Raw genomic sequence first — 21,464 nt, forward strand, 5'->3', positions numbered from 1 at the left:
AGGAGTTCCCAGGGCGGGCGCAACGCGCGAGGAGTCCCGCGACGAAGTGCACACTGGGAATTGTAGTTCCGCTAGGAAAGGGCCGAGGGGGTAGGAGCCGCACACGCGCAAAAGAGCCCAGGTCAACAAAGACGGCGGCGTGTGCGCGCGCGCGCGCGGCGGAGAAAGGCACGGAAGGGCATGCGCGTGCGCGGCCGGCGCTCGGAGCTCCTGGGCGCTGAGAGGACGAGCGAGCAGGCGGGGTTGGGGCTACCGACCGCAGGAGGAGGAGGAGGAGGAGGAGGAGAAAGGGTTGTGCTCTTGGCCGAGCGAGGGGCGGGGCCGCGGGCGGCGCGAGCAGGTGCAGGGCTCCCGGGACCCGCCGGCGCGCGAGGGTCCGTGGCCCTCGCCGTCGCAGCAAGTGGCCGCCGTCGCTGGGTCGCCGTCGGTCTGCGGGAGGCGGGTTATGGCGGCGGCGGCGGTGGCGGCAGTGGAAGCCGTGAATGAATTCTCCGGGTGGACGAGGGAAGAAGAAAGGCTCCGGCGGCCCCAGCAGCCCGGCGCCTCCCAGGCCTCCGCCCCCCTGCCTGGCCTCCGCCCCTCCCGCCGCCGCCGGGCCGGCCGCTCCGCCCGAGTCTCCGCATAAGCGGAACCTCTACTATTTCTCCTATCCGCTCTTCGTCGGCTTCGCGCTGCTGCGCCTGGTCGCCTTCCACCTGGGGCTCCTCTTCGTGTGGCTCTGCCAGCGCTTCTCCCGCGCCCTCATGGCCGCCAAGAGGAGCTCCCGGGCCTCGCCGGCGCCCGCCTCGGCCTCGCCCCCGGAGCCTGTGCCGGGCGGCGAGGCCGAGCGCGTCCGCGCCTTCCACAAGCAGGCCTTCGAGTACATCTCCATTGCCCTGCGCATCGATGAGGACGACAAAGGTACCGAGGGAGGGCCGGGGCGGGCTGGAAGGCGAGGGGTCGCCTGGGGGAGGGCTAGCCCCGCGCGTCCCTTTGCTGCCGAGGCGGCTGCGATCCACCCCCGGGGCCCGCGTCCCTGCACGTCCGACCCTCAGCCGCGGCGCTCGGCCGAAGCGCTCGCCTTTCTGCGCGCCCTGGCTGTCGACTTTGTTTGAGACACCAGCCTTCCTCCCCGCGCTGCCCCCCTCCACCCCCAGCTGCTGCATAATCCAAGTCCTGATGACATGACACCCGGACGCGCTGGTGACAGTGACAGTTGTCCTAGAGTGACCACACGGCTCCTTTCTAGCTCTGCAAACAGTGTGCGCGGCTGCGTCCCAGCCAGGTTTCCCAAAGGCTTCGATACCGAAGAAGCTGTTCCTTGTGACAGGCTTGTAATGCTAGAATCCTGGGGTGTCAGGGGCTGAAAAAAAAAAAAAAAGAAAAACGGTGGCTTCGTTGTTGAACGTAGTTGAGTATTGAGTGCGGTTGAGTTTGAGTTGTTAAAGGTTCAGAACGGTCATTTTCTTGATGTGATTCTTGGATATTTTTCAGTAAAGTTGTATTTTAGCTAGAACTTTGCTTCCGGTCTAATTAGGCCAGCGTTGTAAAACGACCTCTTAAGTTTCTGAGTTTAAATGTTGAATGGATTGACTAAGCTTGGAGGTATCACTTTACAGTGAAACCTAAAGCAAAGATTTGTGTTTCTGAGTGAAGGCAAGGATACTACATTCAGCAGGTTTCTTTTAAGCTTTTTGTTTCAGTCTGTGTGTGTGCCAGGCACTGTGACGTTTGTTTGTGTGTTGTTTTACTTAATATTGTCTTGTTTCATCTTCACAGTAATCCTGTGCAGTTGCGGCTGCAAATGCTCTCAGCTGTTTACAGATGAGAGAACCGAGGCTGGGAGCTGAAAGCAGGTCATTTGAAACCCCTGCTAAAAGCTAGTGAACAGTTGTTAAGGGGGCAGAGGGATAAATGAAGCTGAAGCGAATCTGCTAATGTTTGCAAGATCTTTGTCTGCTTTACCTGTAGTGTGCTGGGCTCGTGCTCTGCCTTCTCCCAGAGAAACATTTTTTCACTTTGTCTCAATTAGGCAGTCATTTGCTGTTGCCCTTTGGTGAGGACAAAAGCCATCTGAGGCTCATTGGTGGTGTGTCGTCTGCCTGTTACCGGCTTTAAAAACTCTTTGTGGAATTCCAGTATCAGTGAATGTGGTTTTCTTTGTGGGACCTGGAGTAAGAAAAATAGGGTGCCAGGAAAGGCAGATAGTCAGGTTTTGAGGGTCAGGGCAGAGTGGAGGGTAAGAGGCTTCAAGAAGGGAGACGCCTGCCAGAAAGGAGGCACGGGCGCTTGTGAACTGCCCACTCTGTTGCCCACGGCCTCGAAACACCCGTGGGTCTCTCTGGGAGGACAAAGAGCTGTTGTGGTCCCCTCCTAGGGAAGCCCTGCTCCGCTGCAGCCACCTGGCACAGCTGGATTCCCTGCTGCTTTCTCTTCTTGATAGGAAGTCTTGTTCCTATGGGAAATAGGCTGGTCAATTTTAGTAGTTGGGTTTCACAAAACATTAGGTAGTAAGAGTTGAGGGGTAGAGTAAGTTCAGAGAAAGAAACCAATTGATTAAATAAGACTAGGGACTGGCACTGTGGTGCCATCATTTCAGATGGGCACTGGTACGAGTCCTGACTGTTCCCCTTCCACAACAGCTCCCTGCTGACGGCCTAGGCACACAGCAGAGGATGTGCTAAGTACGTGGGCCCCTGCACCCCATGTGGGAGACTTAGAAGAAGCTTCTGGCTCCCAGCTTTGGATTGACCCCCAGTCTGGCCATGGTGGAGTAAGGGAGTGTCTCTGTAACTCTGATTTGCAAGTAAGAATAAGTTAGTCCTAAAAAAAATTATTTTAGTTTATTTGAAAGACAAAATGTCAGAGCTCTTCAGTGCTTTTTTGCACTTTCCAAATGGCTGCAGTGCTTGATGCTGGGGTAGTCCGAAGTGGTTAGTCCATCGTCTCCCAGGTGACTGGCAGAAGCCCAAGTTCTCGGGCCGTCTTCCACTGCCTTCTCAGACACCTTGTCAAGGAGCTGGATTGGAAGCGAAGCATCCGGAACTCTGCTGGGGGATGTTGGTGTCAGAGGCCGCTGCTTAACCCACTGTGCCACAGTGCCTGCCCTGCTGTGAAGTTGTAGCCTTGTTAATGTGGACATTGGCAAGATGCTGACAGAAGACTGTTGTAAGAAAGTGGGTGTTTTTTTCCACTGGAGTAATTTGTGGAAGAACTAAATAACTAAAACAAAAACAGATTAAGTAGATGAATGAATGCAGTGTGTTTACTATATTACAAATGAATGAAAATCAGTAACATCCAGTTACACTCACAGTTCAACACAAGGATTTAACATATTAATTTTGTATGGTAAAGATAACAAAAATGTTATCTGACCACCTTATTATTTAGTATGTTATTGTAGTTCTCTACTTCTTGACTTTTGCCACAACTCGGGTAGAAGAAATAGCCTATTTTAGGGAAGCATACTGAAGCCCAGACAGATACACCGATCTTTCCGAAGTCCTACAGATGTTACATCGTGGGAGAAGGACTTAAGTTTCCATTTTGTACCTCAGCACATGTCAGCTTTTTCCACCTAAAATTCTCCTTGCATCAACCTTGTTTGTGACATTCTGGGTCCCACTAGTATGTACAAGAAAATCAGTATATAATGCAAACAATTGTTACACTCACCTCTTGTTTTGTTGTGTAGGTATGCGTGCCTGTATTTGTAAGGCAGAGAAATAGAGACTTTCTGTGGTTAGCTCCCTGATCAAGTACAGTGGCTGCAGCTGGGCAGGCTAGTAGACCAGAGCCAGGAACTGCTTGCACTCTCCCACCTGGAGAGCAGGAACCCGAAGGCTTGAAGTGCCTGCTGCATTAAGAAGCAGGGTAGCAGGCCCAGCACGGTGGCCTAGCGGCTAACATCCTCGCCTTGAATTGGCGCCGATTCTAATTCCAGCAGCCCCACTTCCCATCTACTTGTGGCTTGGGAAAGCAGCCTTGGGACCCTGCACCCACATGGGAGACCTGGAAGAAGTTTCTTACTTTGGTAGCACTTGGATCCCATACGGGAACCAGTTTGTGATCTCGCTACTCCATTTCCTGTCAAGCTACCTACTTGTGGCCTGGGAAAGCAGTCAAGGATGGTCCAAAGCCTTGGGACCCTGCACCTGTGTGGGAGATCCAGGAAGATGCTCCTGGCTCCTGTTTTCAGATCAGATCAGCTGTAGCCATTGTGGCCACTTTGGGGAGTGAATCAGTGAATAGAAGATTTTTCTGTTTCCTTCTCTCTGTAGATTTGCATTTCCAATAAAAAAGAATTTTAAAGATGAGAGAGAGAGATATTCTCGCTAGCTTACTTTCCAAATGGCCACAGCAGCTTAAGTTGAGCTGGTCCAAAGCTGGGAACTGGGAACTTCCTGTTGGTCTTCCACTTGAGCCATCTTCTGCTTTCCCAGACCATTAGTAGGGAGCTGGATTGAAAGTGGAACAGCTGGGACTTGAATCAGCAGGCACATGGGATATCGGCACCATAGGTGGGGAATTAGCTTGCTGTGCCACAGTGCTGGCTTCTAAACGTGTTTATAATTTTTTTTTAAAGATTTATTTATTTATTGGAAAGTCAGATATACAGAGAGGAGGAGAGACAGAGAGGAAGATCTTCTGTCCGTCCGATGATTCGTTCCCCAAGTGAGCGCAACGGCCGATGCTATGCCAATCCGAAGCCAGGATCCAGGAACTTCTTCCAGGTCTCCCACACGGGTGCAGGGTCCCAAAGCTTTGGGCCGTCCTCGACTGCTTTCCCAGGCCACAAGCAGGGAGCTGGAGGGGAAGTGGAGCTGCTGGGATTAGAACTGGCGCCCATATGGGATCCCGGTGCATTCAAGGTGCGTTCAAGGCGAGGACTTTAGTTGCTAGGCCATGCCGCCGGGCCCGTGTTTATAATTTTTTTAAAGGTTTATTTATTTTTATTGAAAAGTCAGATATACAGAGAGGAGGAAAGAAAGGAAGATCTTCTGTGTGATGATTCACTTCCCAAGCCAGGAGCCATTAACTTCTTCTGGGTCTCCCTCATAGGTGTAGGCTTTGGTCCGACCTCTCCTGCTTTTCTATGCCTTCAGCAAGGAGCTGGATCACAAGTAGAGCAGCTGAGCCTCCAGCTGCCACCCAATATGATGCCAGCACTGCAGGTGTAGGATTAGTGTGCAACACCACTATGCCAGATCCATTTTTACCTTTTGGAGTGGTGTTTCAGGTCCTCAGTTGCTTCACTGGAATAGGCAAACTTGCCTTTCCTGTGCACCTGCACATGTTCCTATCCCTAGTGCAGAGTCTGCCAAGGAGGTGACCCATCATGCAGTGTGTATGTCAGTGTTAGGGCACACACCCACATCTGTTGCTTGAGAACTGACATCCGGGGGATCCGAAAAGCCAAGTGGACCTGGAAGCACAGGCTACCCACTGGCGCTGCAGGTCATCAGTTGAACCAAGAGCAAATCTGTTAAAGGCAGGAAGTCCTGGAAGACTCGAGCGATTGGCCTGGAGATGCGGTGGGAAGGGGGAACACAGGCAGCAGCACCCCTGGACCAGCTGCTTTTCCCTGCCAAGCTGGCCGGGACAGCAAGGGCCAGGCCTCCAGCATGCACTGTTCTTGGGGCTCAGTCCCTAGGTGCTTGTTGCCACCAATCCAGGCAGTGTGGTAAGGCTATGGGCAACCAACCCCTCTAGTGTGACTCCTAGGTGATAGGCTGGGGTGCTTGTTGTCACCTTTCTTTGTGGTGCGGTGGGGCCCCGCGATCAACACTGGTACATATGGGAATCCAGGCCATAGTCACTTGTCCCAGCCAGGCCTGCCTGCATGTTAGGGGGCCAGGATTTCCCCTCTCCCCACCTCCCCCGCCTACAGGTTCCCAGGCCCTACACCCAGGGAGCTTGTTGCCATCCCTCTAGGTGGCACTACTAGGGCACCAGTTTTGATCCATATGGTTGCAGTTTGTTGCTTTTGGGCAAATGAAGGAATATGCCAAAGTGAATCATTGTTTTTATTTCGTAAGTGTGTATCTGTGGAAAAACTGCAAATTATCACCGTGTCATTTGGAATATTGAAAAGTTGGACTTCATTTCTGTAATTTTCGTAGAAAAATTGAGTAAGTGTTAGGGTCAAAGAGGATAGCATATAGAAGTATAAAATTAGTTACCTAGGGAGTGTGCCTTTAGGTGGTAGTTAGTATGCTCAGCTGCTGCATCAGAATGCCTGCGTCTTGAGCCCTGGCCCTAGCTCTTGACTCCAGCTTCCTGCCAGCGCAGGCCATAGGAGATCACAGTGCTGGCTGGAGTCATTGGGTTCCTACTAGCAGACCCAGCTGTGAAGGAGACCTGGTATAAACCATCAGGTGGTAGCTCTCTCCATCTTTGCCTGTCAAAAAATTTTGGGAAAAAAAAAAAGAAACAAATATATAATGTGTATATATGATGCATGATATATATGGAGGGCAGCATAGCTGATTCTCAGAAGAAATGCAAATTAAAATATATAATGCAAACACATATGAGAACAAAGAAGCAACATGAATCAAGAGAGATTTGTACTGTATTTATGCTAGTGATTGCTTAGGAAGGAAGGAATATGGAATGGAAGCACCCAAAAAGGAACTTTTGTATCTGTTAGGGTGGAGTCAATTTTGTTTCTAACCTAAAAAAAAAAAAATTCAACATTTATTACAAAGGTGTGGGGATTACACTCCCATATGGAGAGATGTAGGGTGGTGGGCATGATGAATGCTTTTGTTTTCTGGATTGGCACGGTAGCTCAACAGGCTAATCCTCTGCACTGTGGCACCAGCATCTCATGTGGGCACCAGTTTGTGTCCTGGCTGCTCAACTTCTGATCCAGCTCTCTACACTGGCCTGGGAAAGCAGTAGAGGATGACTCAGATCTTTGGGACTCTGCACGCACATGGAGACCTGGAAGAAACTTTGAACACTCAGGTTTGGATCAGCTCAGCTCTGGCCATTGTGGCCATTTGGCTAGTAAACCAGTGGATGGAAGACCTTCTTTTCTCACCTTCTCTCTATAAATCTGCCTTTCAAGTTAAAAAATTAAATTTTAATATTACTTATACAGTTGAGAGGGAAACATGCCCATTTGGGCCTCTGATTAGGGTGGGAAGGTTCCAAGAATGGAGGAAGGTAGGTGGGATAAATATTTCAGTTTTTTTTTTTCTTTCTCCTGTGTCAACAGAGGGGGAAAGAGAGCATGCCACTCCTTACTGTCAAACTACATCAGCAACCAGGGATGAAGGTTAGTCATTTGATGATGCCTTAGAGACCCCAATGTGGGGAAGAGTGTTCCGAGAATGTTACTTGAGTAGTTTTGATAGTCGTGAAAAGTTCATGGTCTCTGTGTTAGAGTTGACAGAAAATCTTTCCAAGGTCTTCTGGTTGACAGAGTCTACCTTAGCACATCTGCAGACCCCAGGAACATGCCACAAAGCTTGGCCAGGGAGAGTGGTCCAGATTGTTCTGCATTCCATCCTTTGATGAAGCAGTTCATGTCCCTTGCTGGCTGTCCTGTTCCACGTGTGCATCTGGACATGCTGTCCACTGCACTGACATCAGCAGTGGAGGAGGCCCAGTCCCAAAACATGCACTGCAAATTCAGTGCATGTCCTGTGGTTTTCTCTGTGGCCAGGAATTAACTTCAGCAGTCTAATCAGAGAGTCCTCCAAGAAACCCTGCTTGCAATGACCTCAGACTTCTATGCACCAGCCAGTGTGGGATCAGGCATTGACTAACACCTGCACCAGCCAGTGCACATAGTGGTGGATTCAGCTGGTTAGTTCCACCTCAGCCCCACATGAATGAACCCACCATGAAAGTTGCCCATCTGGTGCTACAGCCCAGCCCATAAATAAATCTTTAAAGCAAAATGTTTCAACTTTCCCTTCTGTGTCTGTGGGGAAGATAATGGGGGAGGGGGGAAGGTGAGAAAAAGTTTGCTGTTCCTTGCTGTCACACTGTATCAGTGCTTGGGGAGGAGACAGTCTTTTGAGCTCCCTATGTAGAAAAATATGTTCTAAGGATATTGCTTGATTGGTTTTAATTGTTCTGAGAGGTTGTTAGCTTTGTTACACCAGCGGTGTAAAATTCTAAGGCCTGTTGGCTTTCCTTGTCTACCTTAGTGAGCCTGCAGACCTAGGTGCTTGTTTTAGAGCCTGGAGTGTTGATTAAACTTCCTCCTTTCCATCTTTTGATGAAGTGCTTGAGCTCTTCTGTTGGCTTAGATAAGCTTGCAGTCTTTGTGTTCGTCTGGGTATACTCCATTCTTGCACGAGGACCAACAACTGAGGTGGCACATTCCTGCAACATGTGCTGTATGATTGGACCACATGTCTATGTGATTTTCCATGAGGTCAGAGATTGAGTGCAGTGGTCTAGTTAGGGAGCCCCTAAAAAAAAAAAAAACCTCGCCTGTGAGAGCTTCAGATCCTGTTCTCATGTGTGCCAGCTGTTACAGGGTTGAGCTCAGTCTTCTTCCTGTGCTAGCCAACATATGTACCAGTGGGTGTAACTGCCTGGTCAATCCCGTCCCCAGTCCTAGTTCTCATGCAAACTGGCAGGTCCTCCAACACAGCCCAGTCTAGCCCAGCCTGTCCCCAGAACTGGTTCTTGTGTGTACCAATGGGTGTTAAGGCCTAGAAGGAATGTTTTCAAACATCTTCTACCAGGTTCTCCCCCAGTTCTGATTCTCACACATTCTGTTGGTTTCTGTAGTTCATTCTAGTGTGACCTAATCCCAGCCCCTGTACTTGCTGCCTTAACCCTGGCCCACTCCCACCCAGCCTGCTCCTAAACCCAGTTCTCATGTGCAACAGCATATGCTGTGGCCCATCAGGGATGCCCCCAAAGATCCCCTACTAGGCCCACTCCCAGACCCAGTTCTTGTGCATGTTGGCAGGTGTTGTGGCTCAACTTGGCATGTCCTGTCCCTAGCCCTGCCACTCACTGGTGCTGTGGGCTAGTAAGGATGACCCCCAGGAACCCTCTCAGATCCACCTTTAAACATCGCTGTTGTGAGCACTGGTAGGTGCTGTAGCCTAGCTTGGCCTGGTGTCCCCAAATCTTAGCTCTTGTGTGCATGGGCAGTTCCATTGGCCTGATGGGGAAGGCCCTCCAGATTCCCCCTTTGGATCACCCCCTAAGTTTCTAACAGTGGGTACAAGCCTCAGCTCCCTGATTCCCTGTTGTCCTAATGAGCTGGTCTCACTGGAAGACCAAGAAACAGATAAATGTCATACAGGCCCACAATTTTTTTTAATAATCAGTTTATTTCATTTTTGATGATGTTTACATAGTTGAAAGGGGTACATGCCCATATGGACCATCAATTGGAATGAGGAGGGTGAAGGATTGGGGGAAACTGGATGAGCCAACTGCCTCTGATCTCCTTTGGTATTTGGGGAAAGTGGAGAGAGGAGAGGAGAGGTCCACTCCCAGCAACCTAACTTTGTCAGCACCCAGGAATAGGGGAAGGCCACCTGATGTCATTCTAGGGTCTCTGACGTGGAGCTTGTTCTGAGGGTACTAAGTGGTTTTGATAGTTCTGAGATGCTGTTGATTTCGTTGTTCCAAGGTTGAGGAAATCCTTCCAAGGTCCATTGGCTGACATAGTCCACCTCAGAGTCTTGATTCGACTAGATGCTTGTCGGGGGTTGGGGACTGTCCAATATGTTCTGCCCTTCAAGGCACTAGATGTCCTCTGCAGGCCTCAATGAACTGGTTGTCATGGAGACCCAGTTCTGACATGTGCACTCCATGGTCAGACCACATATCCTGTGATTTTTCACTGTAGTTGGAGTTCTGAGTGCAACGATCCAGTTGGGGACATCCCCAAAAGAATCCTGACGGGTGACTCTAGACTTGACTCCTGTGTGTGCCAGCCATTGTAGGGTCCAGCTCAGTCCATCACCCAAATCAGCAGATGTATGCACTGGTGGCTGTAGTTGCCTGGTCAGTTCTGTCCCCACCCCATCTCATATGCAAACCAGTAGATGCTGCAGCCCAGACAACCCTGCCCTCCACAAACTTACCCTCATGCAGCACAGCAGTGGGAGCTGTAGCCTAGTTGGAACAACCTCCAGTAACCCCTACTAGGCCCGCCTCCAGCCCTGGTTCTTATCCATGTTGATATGTGCAGCAGACTGGTCCAGTCTGTCTCACATCCTGTTCAGCTCTAGTACACATCAAAGGCCATTGGAGTCTAGCTCAACCCAACCAACCCCATTACCCAGCCCACATGCATGTCAGTGGGTGCAACTGCCTGTCTAGGTAGGCCCACCCCCAACTCTGTTTCTCATGCTCACCAATGGGATCTGCAGCCCATACAGGAGTAACCATAGTTTCCCTCCTGAGCCTGCTCCCAGTCCTGGGTCTTGCACTTTCCAGGTGGTTCTACAGTCTAGTCTTGATAGGACTTGCCCCCAGTCCCAGCACTTGTCAGCTGATGCTGCTGCAAAGCCCAACCAGCATACACTTTCTCTGGCTTATTCATGTACTTGTAGATATGGTTGCTTAACCCAACCTGGCACTTTCCCTAACACAGCTCACATGCAGGCCATGCTCAGCCTGGCCAGCCTCTGGTTGTAGCTCTCACGCTCACCAGCAGGGGCAGTGGTCCAGCAGGGAAGCCCTCGCAGCAACTTTGCTGGGCTCATGTGTGCTGGTGGGAGCTGCATCCCAAACTGGCGTGGCTCACCTTACCTTGGCATCCACCAGTGGTTGCTGCGGCCTGGCTCAGCCTGGCTTACCCCAGGTGCAGTTTATGCTGGTTGTTGCAACAGCCTAGTCCAGCTCAGCCAGCCCCCAGTCCCATCCCTAATGTGAACTGCCCGGTGCTGTGGCCAGACCCGACCTGTCCTGCACCCTGGTCCTGGGCCTCACATCTGCCAGTGGGTGCTATGAACTAGCCCAGCCTGGCCTGCCCCCAGACCTTAGCCACGCATATTCTGGCTGGCAGTGTAACCTGGCTTGGTCTGGGCTGATGCCAGCCTTGGTTGTTGTACTCGCTTGCAGGGACTATGTCCTGACAGAGTAGTTCCCCAAGCTCCTATATCAGGTCACCTCCCAGTGGGCATAGCGATGGGTGCTTGGTCCAGCCTGATTTAGCCCACCTCCTGTCCTGGCAAGAATAGTGGCCTTGCCCTACTGGCTCAGACCCATTCTGGCTCTTACTGTTGAATGCTACAGCCGTTACCACGCCTGGTCCAACTCCAGACCCAGCTCTCGCATGGTTCAGCAGAGGCAGACCTGGCCCAGCCTGTCCTACATCAACCCTGGCTCTTGTGAGCACCAGCGGGTACTGGAAGTGTCCCTCGTTCTGACCTTTCCTCATTCTCCCAGCCCCTAGTAATGCATGCCTGCCCATGTGTGCTCCTGATAGTGGGGTAGCCCTAGCTGGCAAGCATCTGCTGTGGCATGGTCCTCTGCCCCTTTCACCCTGAATCTTAAAAAAAAAAAAAAAAGTAAGTATGTTGGAACACTTGTATTGCTAACAGAGTTGGCATTAACCAGACTAAGAATGCTTGCCAGCTATTAACTGCTTTTCTCCCACTTGTATAACACTTGCAAGGAAGCCTAGGCTACCGCTTATAGCTGGGGTGTAAGTTGAGAAGGATGCATGTTCAATTGGACCACCAATTAGGGTGGGGAGGGTTGTAGTAGTAGGGGCTAGGGAGTAATGGAGGTCGCCACTGCTGACAAACTACTGCACGGTCCAGGGATGGGGAATGGCCACTTGAGGTCATCTTAGAGACACCCCTCCATGTGGGGAAGAATGTTCCCAGGGTGTGATTTGAGTGGTTTTAGTAGTTCTGAGATGGGGTTGCTGTGTTGCTTCAGTGTTGAAACATTTTCCAAGGTCTGTTGCTTCACAAAGTCCTCCTTAGGCCATACACACACCTAGATATTTGTTGCCAAAGCTAGGCCAAGAGAGTTGTCCAATTTACTTTATATTCCCTTTTTTTTTTTTTTTTTTTTACTTGAAGAGGCAGATATACAGAGAGAAGAAGATACAGGAAGAAAGATCTGTCTGTAGATTCAAGCCTCACGTGTCCGCAATGGCCAGAGCTGAGCTGATCTGAAGTCAGGAGCCAGTAGCTTCTTCTGGGTCTCTCGGGCGGATGTAGGATCCCAAGTCTTTGGGCCATTCTCTACTGGTTTCCCAGGCCTCAAGCAGGGAGCTGAATGGAAAGTGGAGCAACTAGGATGTGAACTCCCACTGGTATGGGCTCCTGGTGCAAGCAAGTTGAGAATTTAGCCACTAGATTATGGTCCCTAGGCCCGGTTTACTTTTTATGCTCTGACATCCTCCGCTGGCCTAGATGATGTATCGTATCCTCCATGTGCTTTGGGGCATGCTATCCACTGCACAGCCACCAGCAATGGAGGAGGCCCAGTTACAATACATGGACTCCAAGGTTAACCACGTAGTCTGTGGTTAGCATTTGAATGCAGTGGTCCGGGGACCCAGTCACCAGTGAGAGCACCAGTCCACCAGAGGAGTACCCATGTTCCCCTGCGAGGCAGACTCCCAGGCCCTGGACCTTAGTCTTACCAGAGGGTAGTGTGATCCAGCCTGGCATGACTTGTAGCTTGTACCTAATTCCAGCACTTCCTAACAGAAGTGCTCAGCCAGCCTGCACTTACTCTAGCTCTTGCATGTGCCAGTATATGAGGTGGCTTAGCTTAGCCTGGCCCTGTCCTCAAGCCAGCTCTCATGTAGGCCAGTGGGTGTTGCAGCGCTGCTTTGCCCAATCCACCCCCAATCCCAGCTGTCACCTGTGGGAGTAGTGGCCTGGAAGTTCCTTGAACTCCCCTACCAGGCTTATCCCTAGTCCAGGATCTTGTGCGTGCTGGCGGGTGCTGCAGCCCAGTCTGGCATGGCCCACCTTGCCCTGGTGCTGTAGCCTGGCTCTGCCTGGCTCTGCCTGGCCTGACCGTAGTCCCAGCTCTAGCTGGCAGGTACTGCAGCCTATCCCAGCCTGGCCAGTCCCCAGGCTTCAACCTCATGTGAACCAACAGGTGTTGTGACCAAATCTGGCTTGGCCTACACCCCATCCTGACTGTCGTACTTCTACTGGGTACTGTAGACTGATCCAGCTCAACCTGTCCCCAGACCTTGCCCACATGTATGCCAGTGGGTACTATAACCTAACCTGGCCTGGCCTGGGCTGCTCCCAGCTTCGTTTCTTGTGCTCACCATTGGTAACTGCGTCCTAACAGGGGAACTCTCCTAATTTCCCTATCAGACAAGCTCCCAGTTGCAGACGTTGGGAGTGTTGGCAGGTACTGTGGCTTAGCCTCATGTGGCCCATGTTTTTAACTTTTTAAACATCACATCAGTATTCACATTTGGGGCCTGGTATGGTAACCTGGTGGCTCAAGTATTTGCCTTGCGTGTGCTGGGGTCCCATCTGTGCCAGTTCATATCCCGGCTGCTGCACTTTTTACATCCAACTCCCTGCTTGTGGCCTGGGCAAGAAGTTGAGGACAGCACAACGTCTTGGGACCCTACACCTGCCTGGGAGACACAGAAAAAGCTCCTGGGTCCTGGCTTTGGGTTGGCTCAGCTGTGGCTGTTGTGGCCACTTGGGGAGTGAACCAGTGGATGGAAGCTCTTTCTTCCTGTCTCTTTCTCTCTGTAAATCTGACTTTCCAATAAAATAAATATTTAAAAAATGCAAACTACTCAGAATTCTAACACTGCTATTCTTATTTTTTTTAAGATTTATTTATTTTTATTGCAAAGTCAGATATATATATATAGAGGAGGAGAGACAGAGAGGAAGATCTTCTATATGATGATTCATTCCCCAAGTAACCACAATGGCCAGAGATGTACCAATCTGAAGCCAGGATCCAGGAGCTCTCTAGGTCTCCCAAGTGGGTGCAGGGTCCCAAGGCTTTGGGCTGTCCTCCACTGCTTTCCCAGGCCACAAGCAGGGAGCTGGATGGGAAGTGAGGCTGCTGGCATTAGAACCGGCGCCCATTGGGATCCTAGTGCGTTCAAGACGAGGACTTTGACCATTAGGCCACTGTGCCAGGCCCAATATTTTAACTTTTTAAACATCACATCATTATTTATGCTTGGGGCCTGGTGCAGTAGCCTAGTCGCTAAAGTCCTTGCCTTGTATGCGCTGGGATCTCATATGGGTGCCAGTTCATATCCAAACTGCGTATAACCATTTTCTTTTTTTAGAAGCTTGTGTTTTAAGATGAATTTTTTTATTTGAAAGGCAAAGTTAGAGAAAGAGACATATTCCATACACTGATTCACTCTTGAAGAATCTATAACTGCCAAGGATGGGCCTGGCTGAAGCCAGGAGCCACAAAATTTTGGGTCTCCCACCTGGATGACATGGGCACAGCTGTATGCACTGTCATTCCTTGACTCCTCGGGCGCATTTACAGGGAGCTTGACTGGAAGTGGAGCACGGGGCAGGAGCTGCCGCCCGTTTCGGACGCTCATGTTACAAATAGCACCTTAACTTGCCATGCCACAGTGCCAACCCCATAAACATTGTCTGTACTGGAAAAGATAAGATAGACAGATAGACATCCACGCTAAATTGATTTACAACACTCTTAGTAGTTTGTTCATGTGTTGTTATCAAGTGTTTACTGAGTAGTTGCTGTCAGCCAGGCAAGGGTAGCATACTAGTGATCGAGTAAAAACTAAGAGATTATCCCATGCGAGGGGCTGTGCAGGATAGCAAGCACAACTAGTTAGTGATTTCAGCATTGGCCAGATGGAAGAAGGAGTGGGGAACGGACACGCAAAGGGAGATGGCGTTCCTTTTTAAATGATTTCAAGTTTGTTTAAAAGGAGAGGAGGTCACACGGGAAGCACGTTTGGGAGTGGAGAAGTCGGGAGGGGATGGGGGAGAGTGGGAGTTGGTTCTGCCTCCGTCTGGGTCTGTGGGAAGAGAGGTCACTTCTCTGTGTCATCGGTCTTCATATGGTCACGGAAGGGGAGAGGGAGGAGCGCCCTGGGGGAGGGGACATTTGACTGGTAAATGGGATTTACAAAGAGCAAGGCGAGTATAGTGTCTGTGTCATGACTCTGACCAAGTTACCTGTCTATCCTATTTCATTTCTCATTTGGAGATTTCTGACTCTAAACCCAAGGGTTGCTGAAGGGCGCAGACTCATCAGTTCTGTGGTCCTGCTGATGAGGGGTACAGGGCTTGCCTGTCCTGGGTTGGGAACCCTTCAGGAGCTGGAGAATTTCCTTTCAGTGCCAATGGCTGCTTCTGCTGCATCTTCATCATCACTCTTGAGGTTGCCTTGTTTGCACAGGAGCTGGCAATGTAGGCAGTCTAATCATGCAGTGTGTGCACTGAGGCCAGACCACTTAACCTGTGTGTTCTGGTCCCTAAAATTGGAGCTCATGACTTGTCTAAGGTCAATACAAGATGAAAGGGTGGACTGCTTGTGGATGCCAAAAGCCATTGATGGGCCTATTCCTACAGTGGGTGCAGCAGCCTGGCCCCCAGGCCCTCTAAACCCCCTGGCTACCTGACTCCCAGCCCTGAATCACTTGCATGCCTGCGGGTGCCCTGTCTAGCCCTGGGGAGACCAGCAGCACAGGCTCACTTGACTCCCCTGCCTACTCTGCCCCGGGAGGTGGCATTTCTTATAAGACTTATTTTACTTTATCCAGAGAGTCACGATATTGTATTGATTTTGAAATTTTAAGTGGCGTAAGGACTGAGAGATGTTTTTGTTTAAATAGGGCCATGAACTGTTCATGAAGGAGTGCTTCTAAACATTGATTTCCACATTTGACCTATTGTGTCCTAGCATCAGTCACTTCTGAAGTTTTGCAGAGTCTATGGATAAGAAATTAATTTTCAAGAACAGTGAAATTTGCGTATAAATATCTTCTTACGCAAAAGTGACTGCCTGTATGACTTTTGATTATGCTGAATTTTTAATACTTTTTAAAAGTAAACTTGGAATATGAATGAATGTTGTAAACAAGTCATGTGATTCAAAGAAAATAGGAATGTGTTACTCTATTACATTTGTAACCCTGTGTACCAGTTCTCATGATGTAGTCATTTGTTAAATACTCTAGAAAGTAATGAACAGTGAACACATTACATCAGATTTGAATATAGATAGGAACAGTGCTTTTTCTCTCACTATTAGCGAAATCGTGTTTGTATTTTCCAGCACATATATTTAAAAACTCATTTATTTAAACTATGTTTTCCCTAAATAAAATTTTGTCCTCTGTAGAGCATTTCAGTGGTTGTATCAGGATCTTGAGATGATAAGCAAAAGGGACCCAGAGAATCACAAAAAACACTGTGATTGTACTCCTCCCTCTTGGAGATTTCTGTATCCATTAAGATGCTGAAAGTACTAAGAATTCACATAGTAATGATTTTCAGACTTGATCACAACTTTGTTCTTCATATGTTGGCAGTAGCTCTGAGATACATGCAAGTAGTTGTTTCTGTTTTAAAGCAGGAAAAAAGGATCAAGCTGTGGAGTGGTATAAGAAAGGTATTGAAGAACTAGAAAAAGGAATTGCTGTCATAGTTACAGGACAAGGTAAGTGATATTTATATTTGCTTGTAGCCATCCCAGATGACACGGTTATACCCCTTTTTCCAAGAGTACATACCTGAAACCACACGTAGAACTAACCTGAGTAGACTGGCTCCAAGGCAGTTAGCACATGACTGACTGACAGCTAGTGCATATGCTTTGTGTATCCTGGACAAAGAAGGGGACGATTGAGATCTCAGGTTTGACCAGCTAGGAGGGCCTGAGATGTTGTTGTACAATTTATACACAATTTGTAACTTGGAGTTTTTTTTCTGGAATTTTCCACTTGGCCTTCTTGAGCCAGGGTAAAGCCTGGAATCAAGAGCTCCTTCCACATCTTCCATAGGGTATTAGGTACACAAGCACTTGGGCCATCCTCTGCTGCTTTTCACGGGTCAGTAGCAGGGAGCTAGATTGGAAGTGGAGCAGCTGAGACACCAACTAGTGCCCTAATGGAGGGGGGGTGACATCGCAGGTGGTAGCTTTACCTGCTGTGCAAAAATGATGGCCCCCATTTCATTCACAGTCATTAAAAAAAAGATTTAATTTTTATTGGAAAGGCAGATTTACAAAGAGAAGGAGAGACAAAGAGAAAGATCTTTCATCTGCTGGTTCACTCCCAAATGGCTGCAGTGGCCAGAGCTGAGCTGATCCAAAGCTGGGTGTCATGAGTTTCTTCTGGGTCTCCCAGGATTAATATGTTGAGCCAGAGCAATAGCCATTTCAATATCTTTCAAATTTTGTTTATTTGAGAGAATGTGATGTGAGCATTGCCATTCATTGGTTCGCTTCCCGAATGTGTTCATCATTTGGGGCTTGGTCAGGCCTGGGCTGGATAGCAGGAGCGCAGCTTGAGCTGTCACAGCTGCCTTCTAGGATCGGTGTTTGCAGGAAGCTGGAGCTAGTGGGTGTCGAACATAGGCGTGCTGATACCAGATACAGGTGTCTCAGCCAGTGTCACAATGCCCACAGCCTTGGAACTGGGCTTTCCAAAGAGAACATTTATTTATCATCTGTACTTTCCTATCATATAAAATTAAAATTAAAATTAGAGTTTAATATTATTTTTAAATTTTGCCACTTAAAGATTTATTTAAAAGAAAAAAGATTATTTTTGTCATTTGTTTAAAAGGCAGAACAGAGACAGAAGGAAAGACATGTTCCATTAACTGATCCTTTTCCCAAATGGCCACAGTATCCAGGGCTGGGTCTGGCCAAAGCTGGAAGCCAGGGATTCCATCCTGGTGCCCAGGGCCAAAGTACTTGGGCCAAATGCTGTCCGAATTCCACCTCTGTGGCACATTAGGAGGAAGTTTAGAAGCAGAGCATCTGGGACTCAAACCAGCACTCAAATGTGGCATAATGGTGTTGTAAGGTTAGTACATCATTCTTTGGATGTAGTTTTGGCAACAGTATTAATAGCTGTTACCTATCAGATCTGGGATTACCTCAGACGAAGTTTCTTTGGAGTTCCCACCAGTTGAACTGCTGATCTCAGAACCGCAACCATGAAGAGACTATGTCAGCCAATAGATTCTGAAGAGATTTCATCGTGCTTGTAACAGCAAGATTGGCAGCAATTTAGAACCGGTGAACTATCAAAGCTGCTTGAGCAGGACCCTCTGAGCGTGCCTCACATCGGGGACCTGGGGTGGGTGGGAGACTGGGTAGGATTTCTCCCTTTGTTTCTCCTCTGACCCCAGATACAGGGGGTGGAAAACAATGGTATTACCCACTTTACTTTAGCCCTTGACCCTTTGTACCCTAATCAACTAAGTAAGATTAGTTAAACAAAAAAAATTTAAAAATAACACTCCAAAAAAATAGCTGTTACCAAATTTATGCATGCACAAAAGGTAAATCTTACTGTGACTGCAGCCTGACGGTTAGCCTTTAGCCTGGCAGTCATTATAAAATGTGTCCCAATTTCAAGTATTTTGAAAAATAGGGGAAAATATCTTAGGCTCTGTGAATTATGTGTGAAGTCAGTGCAGTACTATGTAAGTTTGAACCCATCAAGAGGAACCGTAACTGTTTTTAGGAGGTGCTATTTAATATCTTGAAACTTTGTTTATTAACAACTTGATTCTGCATGAGAGTAACTGGGGTGATACTTGCTCTTAAAAGAGTATTTCTACAGAAATATGGGTATTTTAATAAATTCTTTTTTTCTTTTAGGTGAACAGTGTGAAAGAGCTAGACGCCTCCAAGCTAAAATGATGACAAATTTGGTCATGGCCAAGGACCGTTTACAGCTTCTAGGTACCAATTAATGTAAATCTGAGTATGATATGTTTGTTTTGATACAGTATGTGTTTGAATTGTGTATCTAATGAATCATTTATTTTAAGATGTATTTATTTTTATTGGAAAGTCGGGTATACAGAGAGGAGAGACAGAGAGGAAGATCTTCTGTTCATTGATTCACTCTCCAAGTAGCCACAGTGGCTGGAGCTGAGCTGATCCAAAGCCAGGAGATAGGAACTTCTTCTGGGTCTCCCACGTTGGTGCAGGGTCCCAATGCTTTCAGCTGTCCTCCAGTGCTTTCCCAGGCCTCAGGCAGGGAGCTGGATGGGAAGTGGAGCAGGCTGGATGCCTGTGTGGGATCCCGGCGCATTCAAAATATTTTTATTGGAAAGACAGATTTAGAGAGAGGAGAGACAGAAAGATTTTCCATCTACTGGTTCATTCCTCATGGTTGCAACAGCTGGAGCAGAGCTGATCCAAAACTAGGCACTTCTTCCGGGTCTGTTATACAAGGCACAGAGTCCTAGGCTTTGAATTGTCCTCTATGGCTTTCCCAGGCCATAAGCAGGGAGCTGGATGGGAAGTGGAGTGGTCAGACCACAAACCAGTGCCTATTTGGGATGTGGCACTTGCTTGCAGAGGATTAGCCAGTGAACCATCACACCTGCCCCTGCCCCCCTTTTAATTAAAAAATTTCTAGTGTTTAAAACTCAGTTACAAGGGTGTACTGAGCACGTGATGTGTCACTCATCTCTGCCAGTTGTTCATGGTTGATCTTGGTTTAGTCTGTACCAGGACCAGACAAACTTTTACTTATACACCAAACCTAGCTCCCTCCATGTCAGAAAGTTTTATTTGTTTTTAAATATTTGTTTGGAAGATAGATTTACAAAGAGAAAAAGAGAGAGAGAGATCTTCTGTCTCTGGTTCAAAGGCCAAAAGGACCTGGGCTGTGTGAGGCCGGAATCAGTAACGGGAACTCCATCCAGATCTCCATACAAGTGAAGGGACCCAAGCACTTGAAACATCCTTCTCTGCGCTCCCAGGCACAGTAACAGGGAGGTAAATCATGAGTGGATTATGGCCCAGTGCAGTAGCCTAGTGGCTAGAGTCCTTGTCTTGCACACGCTGGGATCCCATATGGGCACCAGTTCTAATCCCAGCAGCCCAGCTTCTCATTCAGCTCCGTGCTTGTGACCTGCGATGGCAGTTGAGGGACCCCAAGACTTTGGGACCCTGCCACCCACATGGGAGACCTGTGGAGGCTCCCGGGCTCTTGGCTTTGGATTGGCTCAGCTCTGGCCATTGCAGCTGCTTGGGGAGTGAATCAATGATGGAAGATCTTCCTGCCTGTATATCTGATTTTCCAGTAAAAATAAAATAAATCATAAAAAAATGAAGAAAAAGTAGAGCAGCCAGGAATCAAACTTTTGCTTATATTGGATGCTGGTGTTTCAAGAGGTGACCTACCACACTGTGCCACATCAGTGCCCTGAGATAAGCAATCAATAAGAAATAAAATTGCCGGGCCTAATCCCTCAAATGGCTAATCCTTCCCTTACAAAGCACCATGATTCCATATTTGTGATGATGGTTTGTGTCCCAGCTGCTCCATTTCGCTTCCAGCTCCTTGCTTTTGGCCTGGGGAAACAGCAGACGAGGGCCAGAAGCATTGGGACTCTGCACCCATGTGGGAAACCTGGAAGAAGCTCCTGGCTCCTGGCTTCGCATCAACCCCGCTCTGGCTGTTGAGTCCATTTGGAGAGTGAACCAGTGGATGGAAGATCTGTCTCTCCTTCTCTCTGTACATCTGTGTTTCCAATAAAAATAAATAAAATCTTAGGGAGAAAAAAAATGAAATAGATAGTAGCGTAGTGAAGACTTCTGCTGGCAGTGAAACAGGATGCCAGCGTTGTAGGCAGCAGCTTAACCTACTGCACCTCAGTGTTGACCTCAGGTACAGGCATCTTAACAGGCATCTCAGCCACTGGGGTACATACTAACCATAGGATCTCATCACTGCTTCTTAACTATTAAAATTAAACATTTTTTTGTTTTTACTTTATAATGAAAGTTTCCGTGAATCTTTGGTTACCTTTTATTAGAGTGTTAATTGATAAGACATTTACAAATCAATGTTTTTTCTAATTTATATTTTTACCAACAAGTATGAGATGCCAGAGTCTGTGACTTAGCCTGCTGTGCATTCCTGCCTCTAATTCAAAACTTTAAAGATTCACGTCTGAGTATAGTTTATCTCGGCTACCCACTTTCCCTCCCCAGACACACCATGCTTTCTTTCTCAGCATTTGGAAGGATCAGGTGACCTGTTAGCTAACCAAAAAAGAGAAAGTCAAAGGTATAGTGTATCAACCTGTTTTAGAATACAAAATTTGTGCAGCACTTTGTGATTTGTGTAAAAGGGGTAGCTATGGCTTGACCTGTCCCCAAGATCTGTGTCATTGTATTATAAAGCACACATGGTGCTTGTCTGAACTTAAAAACAACAGTTGAAGACAGTTACAGTGTCCTGATGCTGCAACAGGAAAAATTATTATTATTACTTGGAGTATTTCAGCAAAGTCAGTGTGGCAAAATTAAGTCCCTATTATGGATGTGGCATACATTATACACTT

The 21,464-nt window shown here is 48.2% G+C and overlaps 1 protein-coding gene across 4 annotated transcripts in view; it reads left to right on the plus strand.

Moving 5' to 3' along the window:
• The first annotated feature begins 322 nt into the window (after positions 1–322).
• The window catches only part of SPAST (spastin), a 64,680-nt gene continuing 43,538 nt past the window's right edge, over positions 323–21,464 (plus strand). The window contains exons 1-3 of one of the 4 annotated variants that reach the window (XM_040993033.1): positions 323–900; positions 16,501–16,584; positions 18,760–18,843. In XM_040993033.1, coding sequence (XP_040848967.1) covers positions 483–900; positions 16,501–16,584; positions 18,760–18,843 — 586 coding nt within the window. In that variant the 5' untranslated portion in view covers positions 323–482. Of the gene's footprint in view, positions 901–16,497; positions 16,585–18,759; positions 18,844–21,464 lie in introns of all 4 variants that reach the window. The other 3 variants (XM_040993032.1, XM_040993031.1, XM_040993030.1) reach the window with 3 other exon arrangements.

Source organism: Ochotona curzoniae, unplaced genomic scaffold, assembly GCF_017591425.1.
Source record: "Ochotona curzoniae isolate NIBS_2020 unplaced genomic scaffold, NIBS_Ocur_1.0 contig_883, whole genome shotgun sequence".
Lineage (NCBI taxonomy): Eukaryota > Metazoa > Chordata > Mammalia > Lagomorpha > Ochotonidae > Ochotona > Ochotona curzoniae.